Source organism: Lynx canadensis, chromosome D3, assembly GCF_007474595.2.
Source record: "Lynx canadensis isolate LIC74 chromosome D3, mLynCan4.pri.v2, whole genome shotgun sequence".
Classification (NCBI taxonomy): Eukaryota; Metazoa; Chordata; class Mammalia; order Carnivora; family Felidae; genus Lynx; species Lynx canadensis.
In genome coordinates this window covers 48,573,984-48,601,501 of record NC_044314.2, presented here as the reverse complement: position 1 = coordinate 48,601,501, position 27,518 = coordinate 48,573,984, and the positions used below count along the sequence as shown (strand labels likewise).

Genomic DNA, 27,518 nt, shown 5'->3' with positions numbered 1-27,518 from the left:
CCCTCCACGCAGTTTTAGAAGAAGAAAAAAAGAAGAATCCACTGAAGACAGGGCTTCAAAGAGATATTTGCAAACCCATGTTCATAGCAGTATTATTCACAATAGCTCAGATTTGGAAGGAACCCAAGTATCCATCAATGGATGAACAGATACCCAAAATCTGGTGTATACATGGTTATTCAGCCTTTCGAAGGAAGGCAATTCTGACCCATGCGACAACATGGATGAACCTTAAAGACATCATGCTAAGTGAAATAAGCCAGATACAGAAGACAAATATTGTATGATTCCACTTACATTAGGTGCTTTGAGGAGTCAAATTCAGAGACACAAAGTAGAATGGGAGTTACCAGGGCCTGGGGGGTAACTGTGAGTGGGGAGTTAGTGTTAATGGGTACAGAGTTTCAGCTTCGGATGATGAAAAGGTTCTGGCAGTGGATGTCAGAAAATGTGTAAACTTTTTTTTTTTTTTAACTGTTTAAAAAAATGGCTAAAATCTGGGACTCCTGGGTGGCTCAGTCTGTTGAGCATCCGACTTCAGCTCAGGTCGAGATCTCACAGTTCATGGGTTCGAGCCCCGTGTCGGGCTCTGTGCTGACAGCTCGGAGCCTGGAGCCTGCTTCAGATTCTTTGTTTCCCTCTCTCTCTGCCCCTCCCCCACTCACACTCTGTCTCTGTCTTTCTCTCTCTCAAAAATAAATAAACATTAAAAAAAATGGCTAAAATCTGCTCAAGAAATAGACTTCAAGTTACACTTGGAACTTGCCATTCAAGAAACTCAAGTAGCAGCCATTACGAGCACTTGTCCTTATTTTCAAAAAGCATTTTCAAAAATACAAATTTTTCCCCACAGAAGAAAGAGTCCTGTGGTCTGAGGAATGTCTCCCCTGTACACACAGATCTGAATAACAAACACCAGGACCCGCCACAGCTGAGGGACGCCAACAACAGCAGAACTCAATACATTGTGTCTGCGGCAGCAGGGGCTTTGAACTTCCTGGCTTTGTCAACGGATGTCACAACCTCTGTGTTATTGAAACAGATTTTGGTATTTAAAGCAGATCAGGCTTGTTTTTTAAACATTCATTTTGATCCTAAGACAAATTTTCTGTTTGTCTAAGGGAAAAATAAAGGGGAATATTGTTGGTGGGAACCTGCCAGACAGTCGTGCATTTGGGGGGCAGGAATCAGTCAGGCTTGTTGCTTGTTAGCATTTTGTTGTTTAAATACCTACGACTTCAGAAAAAAGGGACTGCAGCACGTATAAAAGCCCTTCACGGTGACTGTCTCACTTACAGCCTGCACCTCCTACTTCAACTAGCTGTAGTTTTTCAAACACGGGTTCTACCATCACGCTGCCTTTGCTGCAAGGTCTCTCTGCCTGGAACAGTTTCAAAGGCCTCCCCACACAATTCCTGCTCACTTTTTGAAAACCCATTTCTAGGGACACCTGGGTGAATCGTTGGTTAAGTGTCCCACTCTTTTTTTTTTTTTTTTTTAATGTTTATTTTTGAGAGAGAGAGAGAGAGAGAGAGAGCACAAGCAGGGGAGGGGCAGAGAGAAAAGGAGACAAAGAATCCAAAGCAGGCTCCAGGCTCTGAGCTGTCAGCGCAGAGCCCAACACAGGGCTCAAACTCACAAACTCACCACCTGAACCAAAGCCATATGCTTAACCGACTGAGCCACGAGGCACCCCACGTGTCCCACTCTTGATGTCAGCTCAGGTCATGATCTCATGGTTGGTTTGTGCGACTGAGCCCCATGTTGGGTTCCATAATGACAGAGTGGAGCCTGCTTGGGATTCTTTCTCTCCCTCTCTCTCTCTGCCCCTCCCCTGAGCTCTCTCTCTCTTTCTCTCAAAATAAATAAACATTAAAAAAAAAAAGAAAATCCATTTCTAGAAAACATTTTCTGGACCTTCCCCCCTGCCTCGCCCCATCCACACATCTAAGTGGATCAGGCACTTCTTCCAGTGACTTCCATGCCCCTTGACATTGTACATGTTAAACTATGGAAATGTGTGGTCTCCCCAACCGGGGCATGCACTATCCATCTTTGTATGTTCAGGACATACCAACAGAGACCCACGTAAGGTAAGTGGCCAATATGCTTTCCAGAACTGCACTAGTCATCAGAGCTGGTAAGTCACAGTCTTGTTTTTTTGTTATTTGTTTTAGAGAGAGAGAGAGAAAGCACAAGCAGGGCAGAGGGTCAGAGGAAGAGAGAGAGATAATCTTAAGCAGACGCCACAGAACACAGCCTGACATGGGGCTCGACTTGTTATCATAACCTGAGCCAAAACCATGAGTCAGACGCTCAACCAACTGAGCCACCCAGTGCCCTAAAATCTTATTTTTAAATCCCTTTTGACATATTAAGGGCACTTGGACCCCGGAAGGGAGAAGCACAGAGACATTCTCTGCTCCTCTTCTCTGCTTCTTTGCCCAATTACCTCCAGGAGGCTAGAAAGAGCTCCTCAGGGAGGATCTGCAGCTGGTTCACTCTGATTTCAAGTCCAAAAATGTCAGGAAAGATTCTGATTGTCTCCTGGACCAACTGACCATGGCTAGGGGGGCAGAGGAATGTAAGAGTGTGGAAGTTCATCCTTGAACTTCATGGTTAGAATCAAGGAAGGAACATTTCCCTGGGGGGAGGGAGGGAAAGTGCTGGGCAGACTGAACACCAGATGTCTTGCATGCCCTTGCCATCTACACCTGGGAGCCTGTAGGAAATGCAGAATCCCAGGCCCCACCCCAGACCTACCGAACAACATCTACATGTGAACGGATCACCAGGTGATATGCTTGACCATGAAAATGTGAGGAGATCTCTACAACCCCCCCCCCCCCCAACTCCAGCACTGTCTCAAGAACTACTCTGTCCAGGGCGCCTGGGTGGCGCAGTCGGTTAAGCGTCCGACTTCAGCCAGGTCACGATCTCGTGGTCCGTGAGTTCGAGCCCCGCGTCGGGCTCTGGGCTGATGGCTCAGAGCCTGGAGCCTGTTTCCGATTCTGTGTCTCCCTCTCTCCCTGCCCCTCCCCTGTTCATGCTCTGTCTCTCTCTGTCCCAAAAATAAATAAACGTTGAAAAAAAAATTTTAAAAAAAAGAACTACTCTGTCCAGCTGGTGTGGGACAGCTTGGCACAGCCACATCTCCAAAGAAGGGCAGGTTGTAACTCCCTCACAGACCATGCAGCGGAAGGCATATGTCAGACTGGCCTGGAGTCTGTCTGTGTCGAAGACTCACCTGTGAATATTACTAATAGACCTTCCTTTTAGGGTAAAGAGTAAGACGATAAAAATTTATAAACTGAGAGCAGATTATCTCTTTTTTCACCTAGGACCCAAGGAACTATTCCAAGTCCACCAGACAAACACCTCAGCTAAGACTGAGAATCTACTTGACAATTTCAAAATGTTCAATTAACCCTTATTATCAGTCCTATGATTTATTATAATGATCAGTGTAATAATTATTATTATTACTTTTTATTTTATAGAGAGAGAGAGCAAGCATAGGCGAGGAAGAGGGGCGGAGGGAGAGAGAGAGAAAGAGAGACAGAGACAGAGAATCTCAAGCAGGCTCCACACTCAGCACAAAGCCATCATGAGACTTGATCCACGTCCCTGGGATCAGGACCTGAGCCGAAATCAAGAGTCGGTTGCTCAACCGACTGAGCCACCCAGGAGCCCCATGATCAGTGTAATTATTATTATTTTTGAGAGAGAGAGAGAGATAGAGAGAGAGAAAGCATGAGTGGGGGAAGGACAGAGACAGAGGGAGACACAGAATCCAAAGCAGGCTCCAGGCTCTGAGCTGTCAGCACAGGGCCCAGTATGGGGTTCAAACCCATGAACTGCAAGATCATGACATGAGCCGAAGTCAGACGCTTAACCAACTGAGCCACCCAGGTGCCCCGATCAGTGTAATTATTAGTGAGAGACAACCCAAGCTAAACTCTGGGCTTGGCTATTAATAATCTTTGGCATCGCCTCATTCAAGTGCGCAATGAGTTATTCCTTTTGCCAGGTATCAGAAGAACAATCTTATTAATTCATCATTACAATTTTAATTACCTTTGTTCTTTTATCATAGTCTAGGGTTATATATATATATATAATTAAAAATATATTAATATATATAATATACATCAAATATATATTAAAAAGATATATTAAAAAAATATATATACACACATATGTACATACATATACACACCAACCTGGGGCAACAGGACTTTCTCAAAGGCACAGTGTCTTTCTCTTCAGACACAGTTTCAGATATGATGCAACTGATGGGGATTAATAAGGCAGCCGGTGGTGAGAGGAACAAGTTCTTCCTCATGATTCTCTCTGCCCATCGGCCTCCTGGCCTTTTACTCTCATCCAAGTTCATTCTGATGGGAAGACTTACTTATCTTGCTGTACATTTACTGAGGCTCGTTACACTTGTTGGTGGGATTCCAGGGCTTCAAGCACAAAACCCAGACTCTATATGGTTTCTCTCTTCTCTTGAATCCAAGCAATAACATTCTCCGGAGTTTCTGTCTCCACCTGTTCGGGGTGGGATTGGAGGGATGGGAAGGAAGCCATGCTCCCTATAAGGAGCAGAAAGCCTTAAGTCTCTAAACCAGGGTTGACATTTTCAACTCAACTTTGTTTCCCACTTGCCTACTAGTCCTTGTGCATGAATTCTCTTAGTCTACATTCCCAGAAGGGAAGAGGCGTGGGCAGTAGAGTTTAAGTACCCAGACTTTGAAGTGTCCAACACATGCTATGTACTGAAAAGACCTGTGCGTCTTGTCACACCATCTGACACCGGTCCTTTGGTTGTAACTTCAAAAATCTGTGGCCCTTTGGACATGTTTTCTCTTGGGACTTGTAACTTCCTGGCACAGCTGTGCAGAAGGTGTTAGCTCTTCCCCCAGGTGTCAGACTTTTCTCTTCAGTATTCATGTTTCTCAAGCGCCCATATTAATATGTACACTGACGAGGTGTTTCCTGGTACCTTTGGAGGGCTTCTTTTTATCCCTGTTGGCATTCCACTTCAGCTCATTCTAAAATACCTGATTTGTTGGATTTTCTATCAAGTAAAGGGGCTGTAAATATGCCAAGTATAACGTTGACGTACTTAGAACATCCCATTGTTGAAGACAAATGGAGAATTTGAGATAGCCCCAATTTCCTCTCAAACTCATTTCAGGGACAGCCTGGCATAGAGTTAGTAGATTCTTCATTCTGGAACTTTCCCTCAACTTTCTCAGTTTCATCTTACTCAGTAAATGTACCCATCTTCTCACAGACTTACCTTTAGAAGGATGGATTTCTGACAAAGTTATTTTTTAGATTTTGTCCTGCTGATTAAAAAGTTCCATCAGTCTCCCAAAACTAAACAGTACTCTGTGCTTCTGGAAAGGAAGGGCATGTGGCTAAGGTGTTTAATTTTCTAAGTTGTTTTGATTCACTCAAAGGATAGATCTAATCTCTGAAGTGTATTTTTAGAAATGAAATAAATTTAAGCTCAAAGGAGCTTTAAATAAAAGCACCATAATTATATTTACTCCAAGACCATGAGGCTTTTGTTCATCTCCTTTTGACAGAAGTTCAATTCATGCCATTGTTACCCTTAGTAATACTAGAGGTGGAAGAACAGATTTGCCAAAATACATACAGCAGGACCTCCTTGCCATGTTTAAAGAAACATGGTGCCCATTTGGGAAAAACCCTTTTGCTACTTACAACCTGCCTCCTTCCTTAATCCCAGTAATTCCTGAAGAAATACCACTCGGGAGAAGTGAGGCTGTGAGGTCATGGGTGGTGCCCTGGCTCCAGGTCCAGTCACACTCGATTCTGCACGATCTGAGAGTGACAACTCCTGAGGAATGTACAAAGTTTGTGCAAGACTCACCATGTCAGCTCAGTTCCACCAGAGGGATTCACACAAACCGCGAAGGCTTTTAGCTATTGCTGGACAAGTTGGCACCCACTGCAAAATGTCAGCAACCTCCTCTCTATGGACTTCCCCCTCCCCCCATTCATATGTTTAAGCCCTAACCTCCAATGTGGAGATGGGGCCTTTGGAAGGTAATCAGAGCTAGATGAGGTCATGGGTGAGGGCGTCCTCATGATGGGCTCAGTGACCTTGTAAGAAGAGACCAGAGAGCTCGCTTTCTCTCTCTCTCTCTCTCTCTCTCTCTCTCTCTGCCATGTGAAGACACAGCCAGAAGGCAGCCATCTGCAACCCAAGGAGAGAGCTTCCTCCAGACACCAATCCAACCTTGGTCATGTACTGGTGGCCTCCAGAACTGTGAGAAATAAATATCTGTTGCTTAAGCCGCCCAGTCTGTGGTATTTTGTAATGGCAGCCTGAGGAAAGACATTATTCCTTGCTCTTTTGGAGAGTTAAAAAAAAATGAAAGTTAAAAAAACAAGGACTAACAGTTTCAGAATAAGCTGTCACCGAATTAGAAGCGAAAAAGGAAAAAGGCTTTGAGTTATTGCTGGAATGGAGCAAAGGCTAAATGACGCACACCGAGCACCTCCCTGGGCGCTAGAGAGGCGAAATGGAAGTCCAGAACCTGCCCTCGCGGCACCCTATTCCAGGTCAGCTGCTCCAGAAGATGACCAAGCAAATTGTATCAATATAACACGCTAAGTGCTGAGATTACGAGTACACTCTGGTTACCACGGAACAAGCCCCACACCGAGGCAATGCCCGTATTAATCTGGGACAGATAAGAATTACTGGGTGAGGAAGTTTGGGAAGGGCGTTCTACATAGAAGGAACAGTACAAACAAGTCAGCAAACTCTAAGCCCCTGGGTATCAACTAGAGCACCAAGTGAGGTGAGTAGTGGCCACCGTTAAAGCTGAAAGAAACAGAGAGAGGAAAGAAAAAAAAAAAACTCAATAGCTGGGAACCCCTTTTCTCCTAGCAGGTATTCAAAAAAAAGCCTTGGGGCGCCTGGGTGGCTCAGTCGGTTAAGCGTCCGACTTCAGCCAGGTCACGATCTCGCGGTCCGTGAGTTCGAGCCCCGCGTCAGGCTCTGGGCTGATGGCTCGGAGCCTGGAGCCTGTTTCCGATTCTGTGTCTCCCTCTCTCTCTGACCCTCCCCCATTCATGCTCTGTCTCTCTCTGTCTCAAAAATAAATAAACATTAAAAAAATAATAATAAAAATAAAAAAATGAAAATAAAAAAAAATAAAAATAAAAAAACCCCATGGAATTTTTTTTACTTAGGGAAGCAGGCAGCTGGTTTCAGGAAGACTGGGTATCTGGTTTGATCAGCATGCCAGAGGTCATCCTGGACTTCAAAAGAGCTCATGCCACTCTCGTGGGCCTCTGTTTTTGTGCCCATGTCTGTGGGGGAGTCCTGGGGGTCAGAGACTCCCTGAGTGACCTCAGATGGGCCAGCTGCCCTTTCTGGATTTCAGTTTTCCCCTCTATAAGAAAGGAATCCTCTATAAAGTGTTTCTCAGGGATTAAATTTTAGTCTTTCTTTTTTTGAATTAAAAAAAATTTTTTTTGGAATGTTCATTTTTGAAGGAGAGACAGAGCGTGAACAGGGAAGGAGCAGACAGAAAGGGAGACACAGAATCCAAAGCAGACTTCAGGCTCTGAGCTGTCAGCACAGAGCCCGATGCAGGGCTTGAACTCACAAGACATGAGATCATGCCCTGAGACGAAGTCGGATGCTTAACCGACTGAGCCACCCAGGCGCCCCTTAGACTTTCACTTAAAAATTTTTTTAAAGGGGATTAGGGATTTTATTCATTCCCTGACTTGTTCTGGTGAGAATTTTTAAGAAGCTTAAAGAAGCAGGGGTTACAGGCAAAATACATCCATTAGAAGTAGATGAGAGAGATAAAGTGTACTCTCCCAGACATAAGCCAGGTGTGGGACTGCTCTGTTGTAACACAGACCTCTTTTTCTAAAGTTTAGCGTTAGTGTTTTCTAAACCAGAAATGTTACTGTGTATCCTCCCCAACATTTGGTATTGTCAGTGTCTAGAATTTTAGCCATTCTGGTGGGTATGTGGCTCCACATCAGATTGGACACCACTTGCCTCTCATTTCCCCATTCTCTTACAACCAAGCTAGTACAGGGCAGACAGCTGCAATTTCCCTACTGAAGACCCGGCCAACAATATTTAGGGCTGATCCTCTTTTTCTTGCTGCTTCTTTTTTAAATAAACACCTGGGTAGAACTTCCAAAATGTTAGAAAAAACAGATTCTCTGAGTCATTTGAAAAACTGAACAAAGCACTTTGAAACCTGTGGTGTTACTTGGATCTGGTCATTTTGAATTTCTCTTGACACGAGAATGGGAAAATGGAACAGAGCATACGTGAAGGCTCTCTATCAACACGAATCAGCAGCTCTCAAATTGTAGCCGAATTCAAAATACAAACAACACGTCAAATGTTTCTCCATCGGCGAAGGAAAGGCTCATTGTTTGCAAGTAATGCTGTCCTAGCGAACATAAAATGTGCAACACACATTATTTCCTACAATCCCTGCAACATTTCTGTGAAGTCATACAATGATTTCCATTTTACAGATGAGAAAGCTGATCCATACGAAGGCTAAGTAATCTTTCCAAGGTTACACTGCTAGAATGGAATTCTGATCCAGGTCTTTCTGTCTCCCGAGAGCTGGGCTATCTATCACAACTCTCTACTGTCTCAGCACTCTATAAATTGCTGCTGCATAAATCTGCTGAATGTTACATGTTCCAATAGAGCAACGTGAAAAAAAATTTTCAGGAAATAGAAAAACCTCTTAAGCATGGGTATTGAGGGGCACCTGAGTGGCTCAGTCAGTTAAGCATCCAAGACTCTTGATTTCAGCTCAGGTCATGATCTCATGGTGGTGAGGCTGGGCCCTGAGTCGGGCTCTGCACTGGGTGAAGAGCCTGCTTAAGACTCTCTTCCTCTCCCTTTGCCCCTCCCCTGCTCATGCACATACTCTCTCTCTCATAAATAAACAAACAAATAAATAAAGCACGAGTATCAAAAGCCAGTTATGCATTACATAATTCTCAGAGTGAACAGTCAACAGCCTGCCTGAGTATAAATTGAGGAAAATGTGAATAACCATGACTGACTCCCCAGAAGACGCATCAGAACTTGGTGAGGTCTGAGTGGTTCACGCAGCTGTAGCTCAACTCTGATGCTGGGCCAGGGAGTACTTCCGTGAAGAAGTATCTATTAATCACACAGAATGGGCTCGGAGCTGGGCTGGCTGCAGTGGGGGATTCGAGAAGACACCCACCTACTCCCTCAGTTCCCTGGAGTTAACTCTTTTTCTAATTTCTCAAGAGTTCTAGCTATTCTTGAAAGGCAAAACTTACATACTCCGATGAAAGGTGACACTGAATAACCGCCAAACACCTCCCCCTGAAAGTGCTGAACTCGAAATCCTAATATTTTAAGGGTGCACAGAGGACGGTAAAGAGATCTGAACAGCAAAGCCTAACGGTGCAAACATTCGGCAATTTGGGATAGTAGTGTCGACCATGCTTACTGCAGCATCCGTAAGGTAACGATTTGCAAGAGTACAGGGACCAAAGTCAAGAGAACACCTCTTAACGCTCACCTAAAGAAAAACATTTGTTTTCACAGGTGAAAATCCTTTCTCGGGGAGAGAGGGTAGTGCAGAGATAATAACAGGTGATTGGATCCTTGAATTCCTTCTTCGAATTAGAACTAACACAGTGTGACAATCTTGTTTCTTTTTTAGGGGGAGGGGTAGTCATTGTACAAAAGACTACCCAGAGACTTGAAAACAATGACTCCTAATTCCAGTTTCAATAAAAAAAAAAAAAAAATGGAAGAGGCACTTTAATACTCACCAAATTCTTTACGTTCAAATTTTGCGCCTGGGAAAACCCCCGACACTTTGTACCTTATTTGGGCTTGTTAATGGCGAGTGGGGACACTCTGCCAGGTGTTAGGAATACAACCTTGAGTTAAGCCTCCGACTCTTGATTTCGGCTCAGGTCATGATCTCACCGTCATATGATTGAGCCCCACGTTGGGTTTTACGCTGATGGCACAGAGCCTGCTTGGGATTCTTTCTCTCCCTCTCTCTGCGTGCCCCCTCGCTTGTGTGCACACACCTCTTCCCCCCCGCCCTCTCAAAATAGATAAACTTCAAAAAAGAAAAAAAGATATTCCCTGACCTCCTTGGGCTCACAGGCTCACACCCAGGTGGCTGGCTGGGAAGGAGTGATCTGATTATTGTGATTTTTCTAATTTGCCTGATCCTTGTCCTTCCTTTTCTTCTCCTGACATGGAGGTGAGGGAAAGTGGTGGGTATTTTATCAACTCTTGACTAATCACCTACCACATTCTGGGCCAAACATCGTGCATCTGGAAAACTGTACAGAAAGCACACAAACCCCAGATAGGGAATAATGGCCTGAGACGAAGCAGAAAAGAAACGAGGTGGAATTTTCCTTGGAGACAGATGTGACTGGGGGGTCTGCTCCCTGTGCAGACCCCCCAGCCTCCGGAAGTCCCAGGAGGAGAAGACAGATGTGGAGGTGTAGCCTGGGAGATCCTGTTCCCCTTACAACCACCACCCCCTCAAGACCCCCTAGAAGGGCACAGAAACAACGTAATTAAATGACAAATCTAACACTAGCTGTGTTTACATGGTACCAGGCAATTCACTGTTGACTGAAAAAACTTTTCTTGCTGGGTATTTGACTGACTCGCTATTTGGGATCCATATAAACAAGAACAACCTGCTTGTTGGCCTGGCCTTACAGACACGTTTACTTACATAGAAACAAAAACATCACCACAGGTCTTTCAAGTCCACATGTTACTCCTTTCTATTTGTGTCAAAACTCTGCCTTCCCATCATAAGAGTCTGCACCTTTGAATTTCCCAAGGAAGGTTTCACTGTATTAGCTTTGACTACGGCAGCTCCTTCTCTCGTGACCCAGGCAACTCATTTCTGCCCACACAGTCCACCCTCTGGTTTGGGCACGTACAGGAGAGCTCTTCGCTGATCACCCTGTGTTGGGCCACACCTCGGAGAACTTAATTTTAGGGATACGGAGTGAGGGTCTTTACAAGGAAATGATAAATGCACAAAGGAAGGAATGTGTGCATCCGGAGAAGGAGAGCATTACTGGGGGCAGCTGGAGGTACTGCATGAGGTAACGAGCAGAATTCCGCCTTTCCCTGTCTCTGACGCGAGGGCACAAACCTGCAAAGATGTGTAAAATAACATCAGCAGATTCAGGCATTTACTCAGCACTCATGTATGCAATCCTATCCTACAGTGAACAGAGTACTCGCCAGTGTATCCTCCAGCAGAGGCCTTGTGAACATTCCTAATTAACTGGACTTTGTGTCGCAAAAATCACTTTAATTTCAGTTACGTTAAATTATAAACAGGAATGCCTGGGTGGCTCAGTTGGTTAAGCTTCCAACTCTTGATTCTGGCTCAGTTCATGATCTCACCATTCGTGAGTTCGAGCCCTGTGTCAGGCTCTGCGCTGACCGTGCAGAGCCTGCTTGGGATTCTGTCTCCCTCTGCCCCTCCCCTGCTTGTGCTCTTTCTCCTCTCTCTCTCTCTCAAAATAAATAAAGAGACTTGAAAATTTTTATATATAAACCGCGGAGCCAGGAAATTTGTAGAAATTCAGGGTATTTCCTTAGTAAATGAACTGATACAAATTCATTCAGGTCAAAAGTTGTGAAAGCGAGCATTGTTATCATATTTTTGCAGCAGAGAACACTGTGATGGTCAATGGCACTAAAAATAGCTGAGGAAAGAATTAGGAGTTCATAACTGGAAACAAGAAAACAACAACCTTATCCAAAGTAGCAAAATGTCCGTTAGCATCCCTCCCTATGAATTATTCTGACAATAGGAAATGGAATTTAATTTTTTTTCTCTAATCCGTAACTGTATGTCTCCTCCCCTGTGCCCTCTGGGAAAACCTTATTCATAAACGGATAATTCCCAGATAACTAAATTCTTTGCTGACTGTTTCCATACAGCTCCACAACAACAAGGCAGCTCCTGAACTTGCCACTTCAAGTTCCTGTCGCTTCAGCAGTGATGTCATGGAAAGACATCCCCACGTGCTGTTTTTGTTGCCCAGCTAGAGACTGTAAAGGAAATTATGCTCTGCCTCTAGGTTTTAATTTTCCATGAAAAGTTATTCTCATTGCCAGAGCTGCCTAAACTGTGAAAGAAAAGTGATTTAATTAGGTCATAGCCATAGTTAGATTTTTAAGCACACTCTTCTGACAGAAAAGTCACATTTCACAGCTTTGTTGGGTTTAATAATTTATTTTCATCAAACCATTCCTGACGTGTTACGGTGCTGAATAACAACGGAGGGAGGAAGACGTGAGAAACACTAACTGCTGTGCGGGAAGTTATCTCTTCAAGTGAGCTTTTCTTTTCTTTTCTTTTCTTCTTTTTTCTTCTAACATTTATTTATTTTTGAGAGAGAGTGCACAAGCAGGGGAGGGCCAGAGACAGGGGGGACAGAGGATCTGAAGCAGGCTCTGTGCTAACAGCGGTGAGCCCAATGCAGAGCTCGAAGTCATGAATCGTGAGATCATGACCTGAGCTGAAGATGGACTGAGCCACCCAGGTGCCCCACAAATGAGCTTTTCACTGTCCCAGCAACAGAGGTGGAGTCTTAGGCTGATTAGAGGGAAGTCTGAGTCGGGGAGGCTCCTCTTTCCTGATTCCCTTTCCCCATTCAGTAAGTGTGGAAAGACAGTGACAGGCTCTCCACACCCAACAGGCAGTGACGATGACAAGAATGATGAGGAAAACAAAGGAAAGGAATTAACTGTGCCCACTTTGGCACCATATGTACTAAATTTGGAACATTACCAAAAACGATTAGCATGGCCCCCTGCACAAGGATGACACACAAATTCATGAAGCGTTCCCTAGTTTTCTGTAACTACGTGAGGTGATGGATGTTAACTTGTTACAGTGATTGTTTCGCAATATATACAAAATCAAAATCATCATATTGTGCACCTTAAGCTAATAGTTATATGTCAATTATATCTCAATAAAACTGGGTGGGGCAGGGAAGGGGTAACAGTAGCAACAGAGTAGGAAGAGGGAGAGAACTAACACTGTTCAGCATAGACAACCTAGTGAGAGCAAAACGTGATGGGCATCATAACTCTACTCCCAGGATTTCCCATAGTGTCTTCTTTGTGTGTGTGTGCACACCCGCACGTGTGTGTATACTCGTGCATGCCGGATACTGAACCTAAGAAGTCTCATTCCTGAACCTGAAAGATGTGTTTACTTGTCACCTCCTCAAAAGTTCAATTTATGATTCAAAATCAAGCCTTGAAACTTCTGTACAAATACATCTAAAAACTTAAGCAAAGAGTAAACAATTATGTTATTTAGAAGACACGAAATTTGTGTGATCCCATATTAAGACACTAAGCTGTTCCTTCTTCTTTAGAAAAAAAATTTCTACCAGAAATGGCAAGAGTTTTATCAATGGTCTTGGAGACATTTTAAAATTCCAAACATCGAACCCTCACAGCATCTGTTGACAATGCTTTTACAAGTTCATCCTATACACAAAACAGGCTTAATTTTACCCGGTAAACTGACATTGCCAAGACTCCTTCTTGGTTCAATATCTTGGCAATAGGTCAAGAGAAATGTCAACATGTCATTGAAAAAAGAAAGACATTAGTCTGTGCTCCCAAGATCTGGCAAAACAGCCGGAGAAATAGTCAAAACTCAGTAAAATTCTTATCCTTTTAAGAGATCTTCATGAGGATAAATCCGTCAGAGGCTGAAACTTACCAGTAGATCTTCTCACCCCTTTTAAGAGCAACCCCTATAGAGGAAACACAGTTCAGGATGGCGGTCTGTTACTACACAGGGAGATGTTGTTATGGAGACAGCTCTGAAGGCTCCCTGGCAATCCCAGTGTATAATTAAGGCTCCATCACAGAACAGCCAGCAGGGTGGTCTCCATGGGAACCAACAAACACACATTGTCACGGGCCTAGCAACTGTTCTGAATCAATGACTCTTTATATAGGTTTAAAAACATTGTGAATGGGGCATCAATTGCTTCCTTTGTTAGACAATGTCTGATTAAATATGTGTGAGAGACCCCGTTCTCATGCATGCTGAATTTCCAGTAGTGTCTAGAGTAGGCTGCCCACAGCTAAATTCACTTACCTAGAACTAGGAAATACAAATGATAAATTCAGACTCAGGAAGTCACTGGTTAATTTGGTGAAAGAATTAAACCAGTGGTCGACAGTGCCAGGGAGGACTGGCACCCACTCTTCTATGGCTGTCTAAATATTATCCCATCCTCTCAGTACACTAGACATTATAATTATATTTGTTTACAGATGAGCACACATCTAGAAGGTGGCAGACCTGGGACTCAAAGGTAGGTCAGAATGAAGTCCCGGTCCAGGTTTATATAACTCTATATAATAATGCTCTTTGTTTTCGTACCACATTATCACGCCCCAGCTACCCTCACAGACATGATCTCATATATTCTGCTTTTATCTTGAAACATTGGGGAGTTCAGTTCTAGAATTTTCTAATTTTGCAATATTTTCTTCCTTGATCTTTCTTTGTCTGCCTGCTCTACTTCTGCACCCACCACGCACTCCAGGTTTGAAGATTTACATGGGACCCTTTCTAGGAAGGTTTCCCCCATGTCTAGGAAGGTTTAGCTGGACTGTGTGAGAAGCATTTTCCTAAGCAGCAAAGGGAAAGGAAGCCCATTACATAAGATTCTGACTGCCCAAACTCTAATAACAGCGGAAAACATCCCAATTAACTGCTTGTAGCATTTACACATAATCTTCTATGACAGAAGGCAGACTTGGGTGATAAGGATGGAAGGTGAGATTGCCGATTCCTACTTTATTCTGATGGGTTCTATTAAGGACTTTTTTTTGAGAGAGAGAGAGAAAGTACGAGTGCATGCACACATGTGTGCAAGCGGGGGTGGGAAAGGGCAGAGGGAGAAAGAGGGAGAGAATCTCAGGCAGGCTCCACACTCAGCTTGCAGCCCCACACGGGGCTTGATCTTGAGACTGTGAGATCATGACCCGAGCTAAAATCAAGAGTCAGATGTTACCAACCGGGCCACCCAGGTGCCCCTATTAAGGACTTTTAAAATCTGGTAAATGCTTTATTAAGTAGGTACTGATAATCAATGATCAGGCTCCTGGCAAATCATCATTATATATAATCCTACAATTGAATGTACACATCATCAGCATTTAGCCTTAAATATTAGATTCATCAACACTGTCAGAGCTCACTCGAGTCATAACATTTCTAACATTTCTGAGCTACTTGATCAAAACCAAACAGTGAGGCTCTTTCCTTGTTCCCCTGACACCCTAGTCCCATGCATCTCTTGGGAAAGCCTCCTTCCCATTTTTCACTGTCCTTCTACTGAGGCTCAGAAAAAGGGCTGTCTTCTCTAAAGCGAGCCCCCATTCCCCTTCTGTCTCCCATTGAAGTTCATTATTCTCCCTATTTCGCCTCATTCTTCAGCATCTCCAAATCTCTCTGTATACGGCGTCTTCTTTTCTAGTTTCAAATATGCCCAAGTCCTTCTTTCCTCAGAAAAGAAATTATCTTTGCTAGATCTGAGTATCCCCCTGCCCACCACCAGTCACAATCTCCTTCCCGCATCTGTGTATTCTTGGATATTTATGATCTATCTTCCGCCCCCCTCCCACCCTGCCCTTATAAAACTTTTTCCTGCAAGACCAGTAATGTCCTTGGTCTAGGCTTATCCCAATCCAAATCTCTCTGACCTCTTGGCAGCATTTTGCTTTACTCCTTTAAACTCTTCCTTAGACTTCCCCACAGAGAACTTTCCCAGCTTTCTTTGGCTATCACTTCTCTCTCCCACACATTATTGATCTCTGCTATTGAAGTATCTCCCAAGAAAGGCTTAGCCCTCTGCTCTGCTCCACCCACATCCTCTTGCTCCTGCAGTGAGCTCATCTATTTCTTCACGTTCCTTTTTTTTTTTTTTTTAGTTTTTTTTTTTTTACACTTATTCATTTTTGAGAGACAGAGACAGCACACAAGCGGGGGAGGGGCAGAGAGAGAGGGAGACACAGAATCAGAAGCAGGCTCCAGGCTCTGAGCTGTCAGCACAGAGCCCGACACGGGGCTCGAACCCACGTACCGCAAGATCATAACCTGAGCCGAAGTCTGACACCCAACCGCCTGAGCCACCCAGGCGCCCCATTCACGTTCCTTTTTTAAAAACATGTTTGTTTATTTATTTATTTAGAGAGAGAGAGAGGGAGAGAGTGCACACGTATATGTGTGAGAAGGGGAGGGGCAGAGAAAGAGAGGAAGAGGGAGAATCCCAGGCAGGCTTCACTGTCAGAGCAGAGCCCAATGCGGGGGTCAATCTCATGAACCTTGAGATCATGACCTGAGTGGAAATCAAGAGTCAGACACTTAACCGACTGGGCCACCCAGGCGCCCCTCGTGACGTTCTTGATTCCAACTCCACTGCTCTAGGCGGAGCCCAAACGGATACATGAAGCCCTGAGCTCTGCCCTCCCTTTCACCCCATGTGTCCAGCACAAAGCAGTTCCATTTAGATGCTCCCTCCATACACATCTGTCTAAAATAGATTTCACCAGCTTCCCTCCCCAAAGATGTTCTTTCATAATCCCCCCACCCGTTTCTGTGATGCCATGGAAGTCTCATGTCTCAAGCCACAAACCTTGGGGTCATTTGTGAACCTCCCTATCGGCCACTCCCTGGACCCAAACGACTATCACACACTCCCTACTGCTCTAAAAGGATCTGGGTCTTTGTTATCTAATTCTTTGATCACATAACACTTATGTGATAGATTAAACAATCACAATTTCTTTTTCTTCAGACTGTCAGTCAAGATGACCTTTCACTTTTATTGCCATCACTCACTACCTTGATTCACCTCCCTTCTAAATGCTTGGAACTCATTTCCAACATGACTTGCCTTTAGTCGGTCTCATTCAAAAGTTCACAGTGATCTCCAGGGCATGGCTTTTAGGGCTTCCTAACTGTCTCTTCCAGGCCCATTTCCACCCTCACACCCTCACACTCTCCTCCTCCTCTGGTCAAATTTATTTCCTCATGGTTCCCCACGTGCACGTCCTGCCTCGGGACCCCTACCATTCATCCTGGAAGGCTGTGCTTCCATTTCCACTTCTCCCAGGCAACCTGGGCTTGCAGGGGCCAGTTCGGTCTCTCCACCACCTCAGCCCACTTGGAGCTTCCCTTTACCCAACTCCTGAAGTCAGTACTACCCCGCTTAGCAATGTACTGTAACAGTCTCACCCTGTCACTCTTATCTCCTCCTCTGGATTATAAGATGCACTCGGCAGGCCCTACACATATACTAACCCATTTTCCCCCACCCCAGACTCCAAAGGTTTCCCCAATAACGGCTGACTGGTAGAATCATGTCCAAAAAGAAGGCCATTCAAAGAGAGACCACATACCTTGATATCAGGCGCTTTTAATACTACCCAAACTGAAAGAATCTAGTATACCATGAGGTCCCATGGAAATAGCAGTTGTTTCTGGTAGGCAGTAAATTATGACACATTGTCAGGGAAGGGACTGGGGGAGGCAAGCAAGGTACCTAGGGTGCAACATTTAAGGGGGCACTCATTGTTCTCAGGTGCCAACCCCACACTGCATGATGGCCCTCATCCCAGCCCTGTGCATGTGAAAAATGAGACTCTTAACATTCAAAATACAAACTAAACCAAATCAAGAGACACATACAAGGCAAGCTATAGAAAAATCTTTCCCAGGGCCATAGAGAACAAACTAAGACTTGGTTTCCTGGTCTACCACTGAGTCAGGACAAAATGGCGGCAGCAACTATGGCATTAACTTAAAGGAAAAAAGCATTCTTATGGAAGCAGCTTTGAAACGGAGAGCAAAACCTGGATTCTAAGGGCCCTAGAGAGCCAGAGCTGCTGTCTGGGAATGAATCTTCTCTCCTGGCTCATCCTCAACATAAACTCACTCTGGCCTCAGTTGCTTCTTCCCAGTGGATGCTTAGAACACCAGTCAGTTTGAAGTTAACCCGGATGAGACAAGGCACTATTCAATCCGGAAAAAATTCTCACATGATAACTTAAATCTACTAGAGAAACCTATTAGCATACCACATCTTCCTTAAATGTCTACACATTTCATTGCTTTCGTCTTAAATTCATTCACTTTTTCCTGCATCAGTGCTTTACAAGTGGGAAGAGATTCCAAGATTTTATGAAGATGAAGTTAGATTTCACACGCCCAAATTTATCAAACTGAAGGGAGAAATAAAGTTGCTAAAAAGGTTGCTTTTTAGAAGGTTTCTTCTTTAAAAAATGTTTGTTTGTTTGTTTGTTTGTTTGTTTGTTTTGAGACAGAGAGAGAGCAGGGGAGGGGCAGAGAGAAGAGAAAGAGAATCCCAAGCAGGCTCCGTGCTGTCAGCACAGACGCTGACAAGGGAATTGATCTCACAAATGATGAGCTCATGACCCGAGCCAAAATCAAGAGTTGGACATTTAATTGACTGAGCCACCCAGGTACCCTGAGAATGTTTCTTAAATTCACAAATAGAAAAACAAGAATAACAATGGTAACAATATAAAGTGACTTCAAAGGCCCTTTTTTTTCCCATGCTGAGCATTCTCAGACCTAAAGAAGATACTAAGATAAGGACCAGAGAGAAGCATGGATACCTTAGAAGTGATGAAGTTCATGTGACAACTCCTTGGAAAATAGCAGAGAATGGATCCTTCTGGAGCAAGGAAGAAGGTGCCCTCAGCCTCTTCTGAATGACCTTCCTTTCTGAGTGTCTTTGAGTTTTTCCACAGAATCCAAATTCTCCTCTGGGGCCAACGGAACATCCTTCTGAGTCATTTTCCGAACATGCTGGCACTCACTAGAGTCACAATGACGTCATGGGGAAATGTTGTATTGCTAAGTACAATTATGTTGTATTTCAAATGTCAGCACATTCTGATGTGTAGGTGGTCCAAAGAATGGGAAAGTATTATGCCACTGAGGATAACAGAGCTTATTTTCAAACAGAAAAGAAAAAGGAGGAGGAGGGGAGGGAGAAAAAGAGAGACTACTGAAGCTAGAAGAGACCTTAGTGGCTCATCTAATCCAATCTTCAACATTTAAGGAGGATTAGCATTAAACCTTAGCAGCCAATTAAAAACCCTTATACTTTTGAATCAGCTACAGAGAAGGAAATGATGAACCTCACCTCCCCCCAAGTTTAAAAGAAAATGAAAAATTTAAATAGGTAAAAAGGAGGCTCATGAAAGTAGTGGCCAAACAGGCAAAGCCATACACAAGAAAAATATCCTTCCTAATACCAACAGACAATATTTAAGCACTATTCTTTGAGCACTTTGCAGCTTTCAGGGATGGTTTAATGCCATAAAATCCACCCACTATAAATGTAAAGTTCAACGATTTTTTTAAAGTGGGCTCCATGCCTAGCACAGAGCCCAATATGGTGCTTAAACTCATGACTCTGAGATCAAGACCTGAACTGATATCAAGAGTGGGAGGCTTATCTGACTGAGCTGCCCAGATGCCCCAAAAATTCAATGATTTTTTTTAACTGTTTATTTTTATTTATTTTTTGAGAGAGTGAGTGTACACACGAGCAGGGGAGGGACAGAGACAGAGGGAGAGAGAGAGAATCCCAAGCAGGCTTCACACTCAGCGCTGAGCCCAAAATGGGGCTCAATCTCACAACCATGTGAGATCACGACCTCCACCAAAATAAAGAGTCAGATGCTTAACCGACTGAGCCATCCAGGCACCCCCCAAATTCAATGATTTTTTTTTTTTAATTTTTTTTTTCCAACGTTTATTTATTTTTAAGACAGAGAGAGACAGAGCATGAACGGGGGAGGGGCAGAGAGAGAGGGAGACACAGAATCGGAAGCAGGCTCCAGGCTCTGAGCCATCAGCCCAGAGCCCGACGCGGGGCTCGAACTCCCGGACCGCGAGATCGTGACCTGGCTGAAGTCGGACGCTTAACCGACTGCGCCACCCAGGCGCCCCTCAATGATTTTTAATGAACACATTTAATAAATTAATTTAAATGATGGTGCAACCATTACCACAACCCAGTTTTAGAACATTTCTATGAACTAAAATAACTTCCTTGGGCCTATTTGTAGTCAATTTCTGCTCCAAGAAACCATCACTATGCTTTCTGTCTCCATAAATTTGCCTTTTTTGGAAATTTCAATAAATGGAATCATACTCTATGTATTTTTTTGCACTGGCTTCTTTCACTTAGCATAACGTTTTTGAGATTCATCCATGTTGCAGCAATGAGGTAATAGTCCATTCCTGTTTATTGCCAAATAGTATTCCATTGTATGTGAACAGTACATCTCTTTTATACATTCACCAACTGATGGCCATTTAGATATTGTCCAGTTTGGGGCTATTATGAATAATGCTACTCTGAGCGTTCATGTTAAAGTCTTTTTGTTTTCATTTCTCTTGGGTAGAGTTCTAGGAACAGAATTGCTGAGCTATTTAGTCAGTTTATGCTTAGCATTTTAAGAAACTGGCAAAACAGTTTTCCAAAGTGGCTATACCATTTTACATTCCTACCAGTAATTTATGAGGGTCCCAGTTTATCCACATCCTCGTCAACTCTTGATATTGTCTATATTTTTTTTATTACAGCCATCTTAGTGAGTGGGTAGCGATATCTCATCATGATTTAATTTGCACTTCCCTAATGGCTAATGACATTGAGTTGCTTTTTATGGACTTCACGCACCATTTATGTATCTTCTTTGGTGAAATGTATGCCTATTCATATCTTTTTTTTAAAAGTTTTTATTTAAATTCCAGTTAGTTAACATACAGTGTAATATTGGTTTTAGGAGTACAACATAGTGAATCAATACTTCCATATCACCTGGTACTTATCACAAGTGCCCTTCTTAATCCCCATCACCTGTTTCACCCACCGCCCCCACCTTCGCCCTGGTCATAGTTAAGAGTCTGTTTCTTGGTTTGCCTCTCTCTATTTTTTCCTTTTTCTTGTTGGTTTTGTTTCTTAAATTTCACACATGAGTGAAACCATGTTATCTGCCTTTCCCTGACTGATTTATTTCTCTTATTAGCATTACACTCTCTAGGTCCACCCACGTCATTGCCAAGTGGCAAGATACCATTCTTTTTATGACTAACATTCCATTATACAGATATTTATGTATTCACATCTTTCAACCATTTTTTGGTTGGGTTGTATGTAGTCTCACTGAAGAGAGTACAAAGAATTCTTTATATATTCTAGAAACAAGTCCTTAATCAGATACATAATTTGCAAATATTTTCTCCTAGGCTGTGGCTTTTCATTTTCTTAACAGTGTCTTTTGACCATTAATTTGAATTGCATACTATTTTAATTTAAATGAAGTCTAAGCCTGGGGCACCTGTGTGGCTCAGTCAGTTAAGTGTCCAACTCTTGATCTCAGCTCAGGTATTGATCTCAGTCAGGGTCATGGATTCAAGCCCTGCGTTGGGCCGCACACTGGGTGTGAAGCCTATTTTTTAACAAAATGAAGTCTAATTTATCAATTACTTTATGGCTTATGCTTTTGGTGTCATATCTGAGAACTCTTTGCTTAAACCAAGGTTGGTAAGATTTCTTCCCGCAGTTTATTCTAAGAGTTTTCCAGTTTTAGCTCCTATATTGAGGTGTACAATCCACGGTTGAGTTGATGATAAGAGAGAGGGTTTAAGCACCTTTTTTTTTTTTTTTTTTTTTTTTTTTTTTTTTTTGCATACCTGGTTGTTCCAGCACCATTTGTTGAAAAGAAAATCCTTTCCCTGTTCAATTGCCTTGGCACTTTTATTGAAAGTCCATAGACCATAAATGCCTATCCAATGCCAATACCATAACGTCTTGATTATTCTAGCTTTATAAAATTCTAAAATCATGTAGTTTAAATCCCCCAACTTTCTTCTTCTTTTTAAAGTTTATTTATTTATTCTGAGAGAGAGAGCATGTGTGGGAGAGGGGCAGAGAGAGAGGAGGGGAGCGAGAATCCCAAGTAGGCTCTGCACTGTCAGCACAGAGACCCACCTAGGGCTTGAACTCACGAACCAAACCGTGAGATCATGATCAGAGCTGAAATCAAGAGTTGAATGCCCAACTGACTGAGCCACCCAGGTGCCCCTGTTTTTCTTTTTCTAAATTGTTTTGGCTATTGAATTTCCAAATAAACTTCAGGATCGGTCTGTGGATTTGTACAAAGCATTTGCTGGGATTTTGACAGGGATTACATTAAATCTATTGATCAACTTAGGAAGAATTTCCATCTTAACATTGAGTCTTTCCATTTATTGAGATCTTAGATTTCTCTGAGACTTTACAGTTTTCAGTCTTGAACTGCTTTAAGTTCCTAAGTGTATTTTTAATGCTGTTATGAATGAAATTATTTTCTTAATTTCATTTTTATGAACATGACTGTTCATTATTAATACATAAAACTATGAATGATTTTTGTACATTGATCTTGTATCTGAGACCTTGATAAATCATTTATTAGTTCAATTAATGTTTTTATAGATTTCTTAGGATTTTCTACATGTAGGATAAATGTCATCTGTGAATATAGACTATTTAATGTTTTCCTTTCTAATTTGGATGCTTTTTTTTTTTTTTTGGTCTTATTGCACTGCCTGATAGAAGTGGTGAGGCACAAACATTCTTGTACTGTTCCCAATCTTAGGGAGAAAGTATTCAGTCTTTCACCATTAAGCATAATGTTAACTATAGGTTTTTCACATGTGCTTTTTATCAGGTTGAGAAGATTCCCTTCTATTACTAGTTTGTTGAGAGTCTTTTAAAAAAAAAATTTTTTTTAACGTTTATTCATTTTAAAAGACAGAGAGAGACACAGCATGAGTGGGGAAGGGGCAGAGAGAGGGAGACACAGAATCTGAAACAGGCTCTGGGCTCTGAGCTGTCAGCACAGACCCTGATGCGGGGCTCGAACTCATGGACTGCAAGATCCTGACCTGAGTTGAAGTCAGAGCTCAACCGACTGAGCCACCCAGGTGCCCCGAGAGTCTTTTTTAATCATGAATGGATGTTGGGTTTTTGTCAAATCATTTTTCTGCACCTACTGACATGGCTCCTTTTTTATTCTTTATTCTGTAGATATAATGTATTATAGTACTTTCCATTTGTTAAAACAACTTTGCATTGCTGATAAATCTCACTTGATTATGGTATAAAATTCTTTTTCTATGTTGCCAGATTCGGTTTGCTACTGTTGTGTTAAACATCTGTATTCATGGAGAATATTGGTCTATAATTTTCTTATGATTTTATTTAGTCTGGCTTTAGTATCAGAGCAACTCATAGAATAAATTGGGAGTTATTCTCTTTCCTCTGCTCTCTAAGAGAACTTGTAAAGAAAAAATATTTCATTTAAAAATATTTGATAGAATTCATCAGTAAAGCCCATTGGACCTTAGCTTTTCTTTGGGTAAAGATGTTTAATCACTACTTACATAATTTACTTGTTATGAGTTTATTCAGATTTTCTATTTATTCTTGAGTCAATTTTCCTGGTTTGTACGTTTCTGGGAATTTGTCCATTTCCTCTAAATTGTCTACTTTGCTGGTATAATATGAATAAAGTTATTCATAATATATAATCCTTTTAGTTTATATAGCATCAGTGGTAATGTCCCTGATTTCATTTCTAATTTTGATAAGTTGTATCTTCTTTCTTATTTTCTTAGTTAGTCTAGCTAGAAAATAAATAATTCTCCCGTGTGATTCTTTGCCTCATGGGCTATTTAGAAGTATGTTATTTAATTTCCAAATAAATGTTTTTTTCTAGATTTTTTTTTCTGTTGTAAATTTATTTTCTTTTTTCTTTTTTTTTTTAATTTGAGAGAGAAAGAGAAAGTGTGAGTTGGGGAGAGGGGCAGAAAGGGAGAAAGAGAGACAGAGAGAGAGAGAGAATCTTAAGCAAGCTTCATGCTCAGCACAGAGCCTGAAGCAGGGCTGGATCCCACAACACCAGGTTCATGACCGGAGCCAAAATCAAGAGTCGGATGCTCAACAAACTGAGCCACCCAGGTGCCCTGTTGTAAATTTCTAATTTAGCTCTGCTGTGGCCAGAGAACATATGTTAAGTGATTTTGATCTTTTCAAATTTACTAAGACTTGTTTTGTGACACAGCATAACACTTATCCTGAAGAATGTTCCATGTATGTTTGAAAAGAATGTGTTTTCTGCAGTCAATGGATAGAGTGTCACATGTCAGTTATGACAAGTTGGTTGACAGTATTGTTCAAGTCATCTGTACCTTCTATACTCTTACTTTTCTTCTGGAACTCTTATATATGTTAATATGCTTGATGTCCCACAGGTTTCTGAGCCTCTGTCCATATTTCTTCAATTATTAAACAATCTTTGTTCTTTAGATTGAACAATTTCTTTTGCTCCACCTTTCAGTTCACTTAGTTTTCCTTCTGCCGTTCAAGTCTGTTATTGAGTACCTCTAGAGGATTGTTCATTTCATTTATTATACTTCTCAACTCCAGAATTTCCACCTGGTTCTCTTTTTTTAAAATCATCTCTCTTTATTGAGATTCTGTATTCACTGACTCTTTCAATTCTTTAAATATGGTTTCCTTTAGATCTCTAAGCATATTTAAATAGCTGCTTTGCAGTCTTTTTCTGCTAAGTCCTATATCTGAGGACAGACACTCAGACACAGTTCCCATTAACTGCTTTTTTCCTGTGTATGGATCACGCTTTCTTGTTTCTTTGAATGCTCCTAAATTTTTTGTTAAATATTGGACATTTCAGATAACATATGGTAGCAACTTTGGATTCTGACTTTTCCCCAGAGCATTGTTGTTTTGCTTGTATAGTAATTTGTCTGGACTAAGTCAATGAAATCAGTCTCCCATATACAGTACAGCTGCTGATGTCCTTAATTTTTTTTCTTGTTTTTATTTTTAAGCTTTTTCTGGCTTTCTAGAAGCCATCCACATGTCTGCATAGCATAGTGTTCTAGCAAAGACTAGTCAGAGGTTTTGCTCAAACACCTTCAGCCAGAAAGGCTTCTCTCTGCTTCTGACTGTGTGTGGGCTGGGGAGTACATTCAAACTTCAGGCTGAAGTTTTTCATGTCTGCCCCAGCTTTTACTTTCTACTGGCTCTCTCCCATCTCCTCTGTGCGTGCACGCAGGCTCTGCTGGCCAGGGACATGTGGGTGTTTTGGGCACACTCCATCTCTGCTACTCGTGCACACAGACTCCGGTCAACCTGGGACACATGAAGAGCTATCAAGCCCCTGATGGCTGTCTCACCTCCCTGAACTACCTACTAGTCCCTAGCTAGACCACTGGTCCATTGCTTGCCCCAAAGAGGACTGTAAACTCAAGATAGTGGAGATACCTGCTCTTCTTACTGATTTACCACTGACATGGCCACTTTAGCTAAAAATACTCCAAATAGAATATTCTGGAAGTGGCAGCAAGGCTGCTGGTTTTCACAGCCTACCCTGCTCTGGTTGAAATAACACACTGACAGAGCTGGGGAGGAGGGAATGGGAGCAACCTGAGGTAAGAACGCCACAGGCTCACGCTATTCCTACCCAAAGTTTAGCAGTTTTTGTGAACAAATGCTTGCTTCCCAGTTTGTTGCATGCCTTTGGTCAATTTTTAGAGAGCTGAAATGGATATTTTTGACAATCTTTTCCCAGCTTTCAAGTTACTTTTTGTGAGGAGGATTTGTCAACCTCTTCATTCTGTCATGCAAGAAGTCAGTATCTCAGTCACTCTTCACATTTTGCTATAATTAGAATTATTAATGCTGTTAAAAGGAAGAACTATACAGGTGAAAATATTACCATGAAATGTTGTTTTCAAAGAAAGTGTTTCTTTTTGTTTTCTGGCAGAAAAAATCAACAAACATAAAGACGAGTGAAGATCTAAGCTTAAATGATGATTTCATGAGATTAAGTTAAAAAATCTCATTTCTCAGGGGCACCTGGGTGGCTCAGTTGGTTAAGTGTCTGACTTTGGCTCAGGTCATGATCTCAAGGCTCATGAGTTCGAGCCCCGAGTTGGGCTCTGTGCTCACAACTCAAAGCCTGGAGCCTGCTTCAGATTCTGTTTCCAGCTCTCTGCCCCTCCCTCCCTCCCTCCCTTTCTCTCTCTCTCTCAAATATAAATAAACATTTAAAAATTTAAAAAAAGAGAGATCTCATTTCTTAGAAGCAACACCTAGGGCCCTACGACTTGACTCCTTCACAGACATGAGAGAAATGAATGACATACTCCACAGGAAAAAGTTAGTCCCAAAGCATCTCAGTCACGACTGAGCATCCCCCAGCTGCTTTTCCTGTTTCTTATTTTCCCACTTCTCTATCATAGGCCTCAACCATGGTCATCAGATATGCAACGGACATTCCTAGAATAGTCTGTTGTTTGCAGTCTGGATACCGTCACAGCCCCATTCCTGCCCTGTGCATCCAGGAATCCAGTCTCGTAGAACTGGAGAAGACTTAGAGATTTTGGGGGGCAAAACCTTTCACGCTGAGATGGGGAAATTAAGGCTTAGGGGAGGTAAGGGGATTATCCTTTCCAGGAGTGTGATAAAGATTATGTCATGCTGATAAAAATAGTCAGAGGACCTCAGAAACCGTTACTGGAATGAGTGAGTTATCAAGTTCAGGGCCAATGACTGGGAATGGTTTCAGGAAGATCAAACACATGCTCCAAGAACACTGGACATGAAGGCTCCTGAGGTTGATTTTTCCCACTCCTTCCCTCTTTCTTACCTTAGCAAAGAAAATCCAGGCTGCACACTGCCCTGGGGCCATAAGGCTTTTTAGCTTCACTGTGCTGAGCATGAGAAGGAATCCTAAAATTCCACTGGAAGGAGAAAATATTCTCTTGTTAGTGAGGCTTGTCTTCCTTGAGCCAATAGCTATTTTCTGTTACATTTTACCAGCTAGTTTCTAATTATTACACAACCTCTATCTCATCTGTGCTTTCTAGTGATCTCTGGATAAAAATATCAAATATTTAAAAACCCACGAAGCTTCTAATTTTATGAGGAGCTATGATAAAAGTGTTTCACTGGGTGGGGGGCAGGAAGGGAAGGAGTATAGAAACTTGGGAAATCTCTGGCTAAATCATGAAAGAAAAAAAAAATGTGGAGGACAATACCTCCTGCTCCCTCCCATACTATTTCTAGAGCTTGGTGCTTGCCAAGGTAGAGCTTCAATTTTTTTTTCAAGCAGAACAAACTGCCAGAAAAAGACTTCCAAAGTGAAACTCACCATATGGGGACAGAGGGTCTGGACCAGCTCCTGGGTTCAAGGTAAGAATCTAAAGGGGAAGACTGGCTCCAGTAGCAGAAGCCCCCCCCACCCAACCCAGGCTGAGCTACACAGAAGCTATGCTTTGGGA

The 27,518-nt window shown here is 42.5% G+C and overlaps 1 protein-coding gene and 1 non-coding gene across 3 annotated transcripts in view; one reads left to right on the top strand and one right to left on the bottom strand.

The window, feature by feature from the left end:
- The window catches only part of TMEM241 (transmembrane protein 241), a 118,152-nt gene that overhangs the window by 15,851 nt on the left and 74,783 nt on the right, over positions 1 to 27,518 (bottom strand). The window contains exons 13-14 of one of the 2 annotated variants that reach the window (XM_032595380.1): positions 26,885 to 26,978; positions 18,708 to 18,963 (exon numbers count right to left, since the gene is read on the bottom strand). In XM_032595380.1, the coding sequence (XP_032451271.1) occupies positions 18,961 to 18,963; positions 26,885 to 26,978 (97 nt within the window). In that variant the 3' untranslated portion in view covers positions 18,708 to 18,960. Of the gene's footprint in view, positions 1 to 18,707; positions 18,964 to 26,884; positions 26,979 to 27,518 lie in introns of those variants that run through there. The other variant, XM_030336630.2, reaches the window with a different exon arrangement.
- On the top strand, positions 12,831 to 12,939 carry LOC115498919. Its single transcript, XR_003964025.1, has one exon. It is a non-coding gene; the product is annotated as a U6 spliceosomal RNA (small nuclear RNA).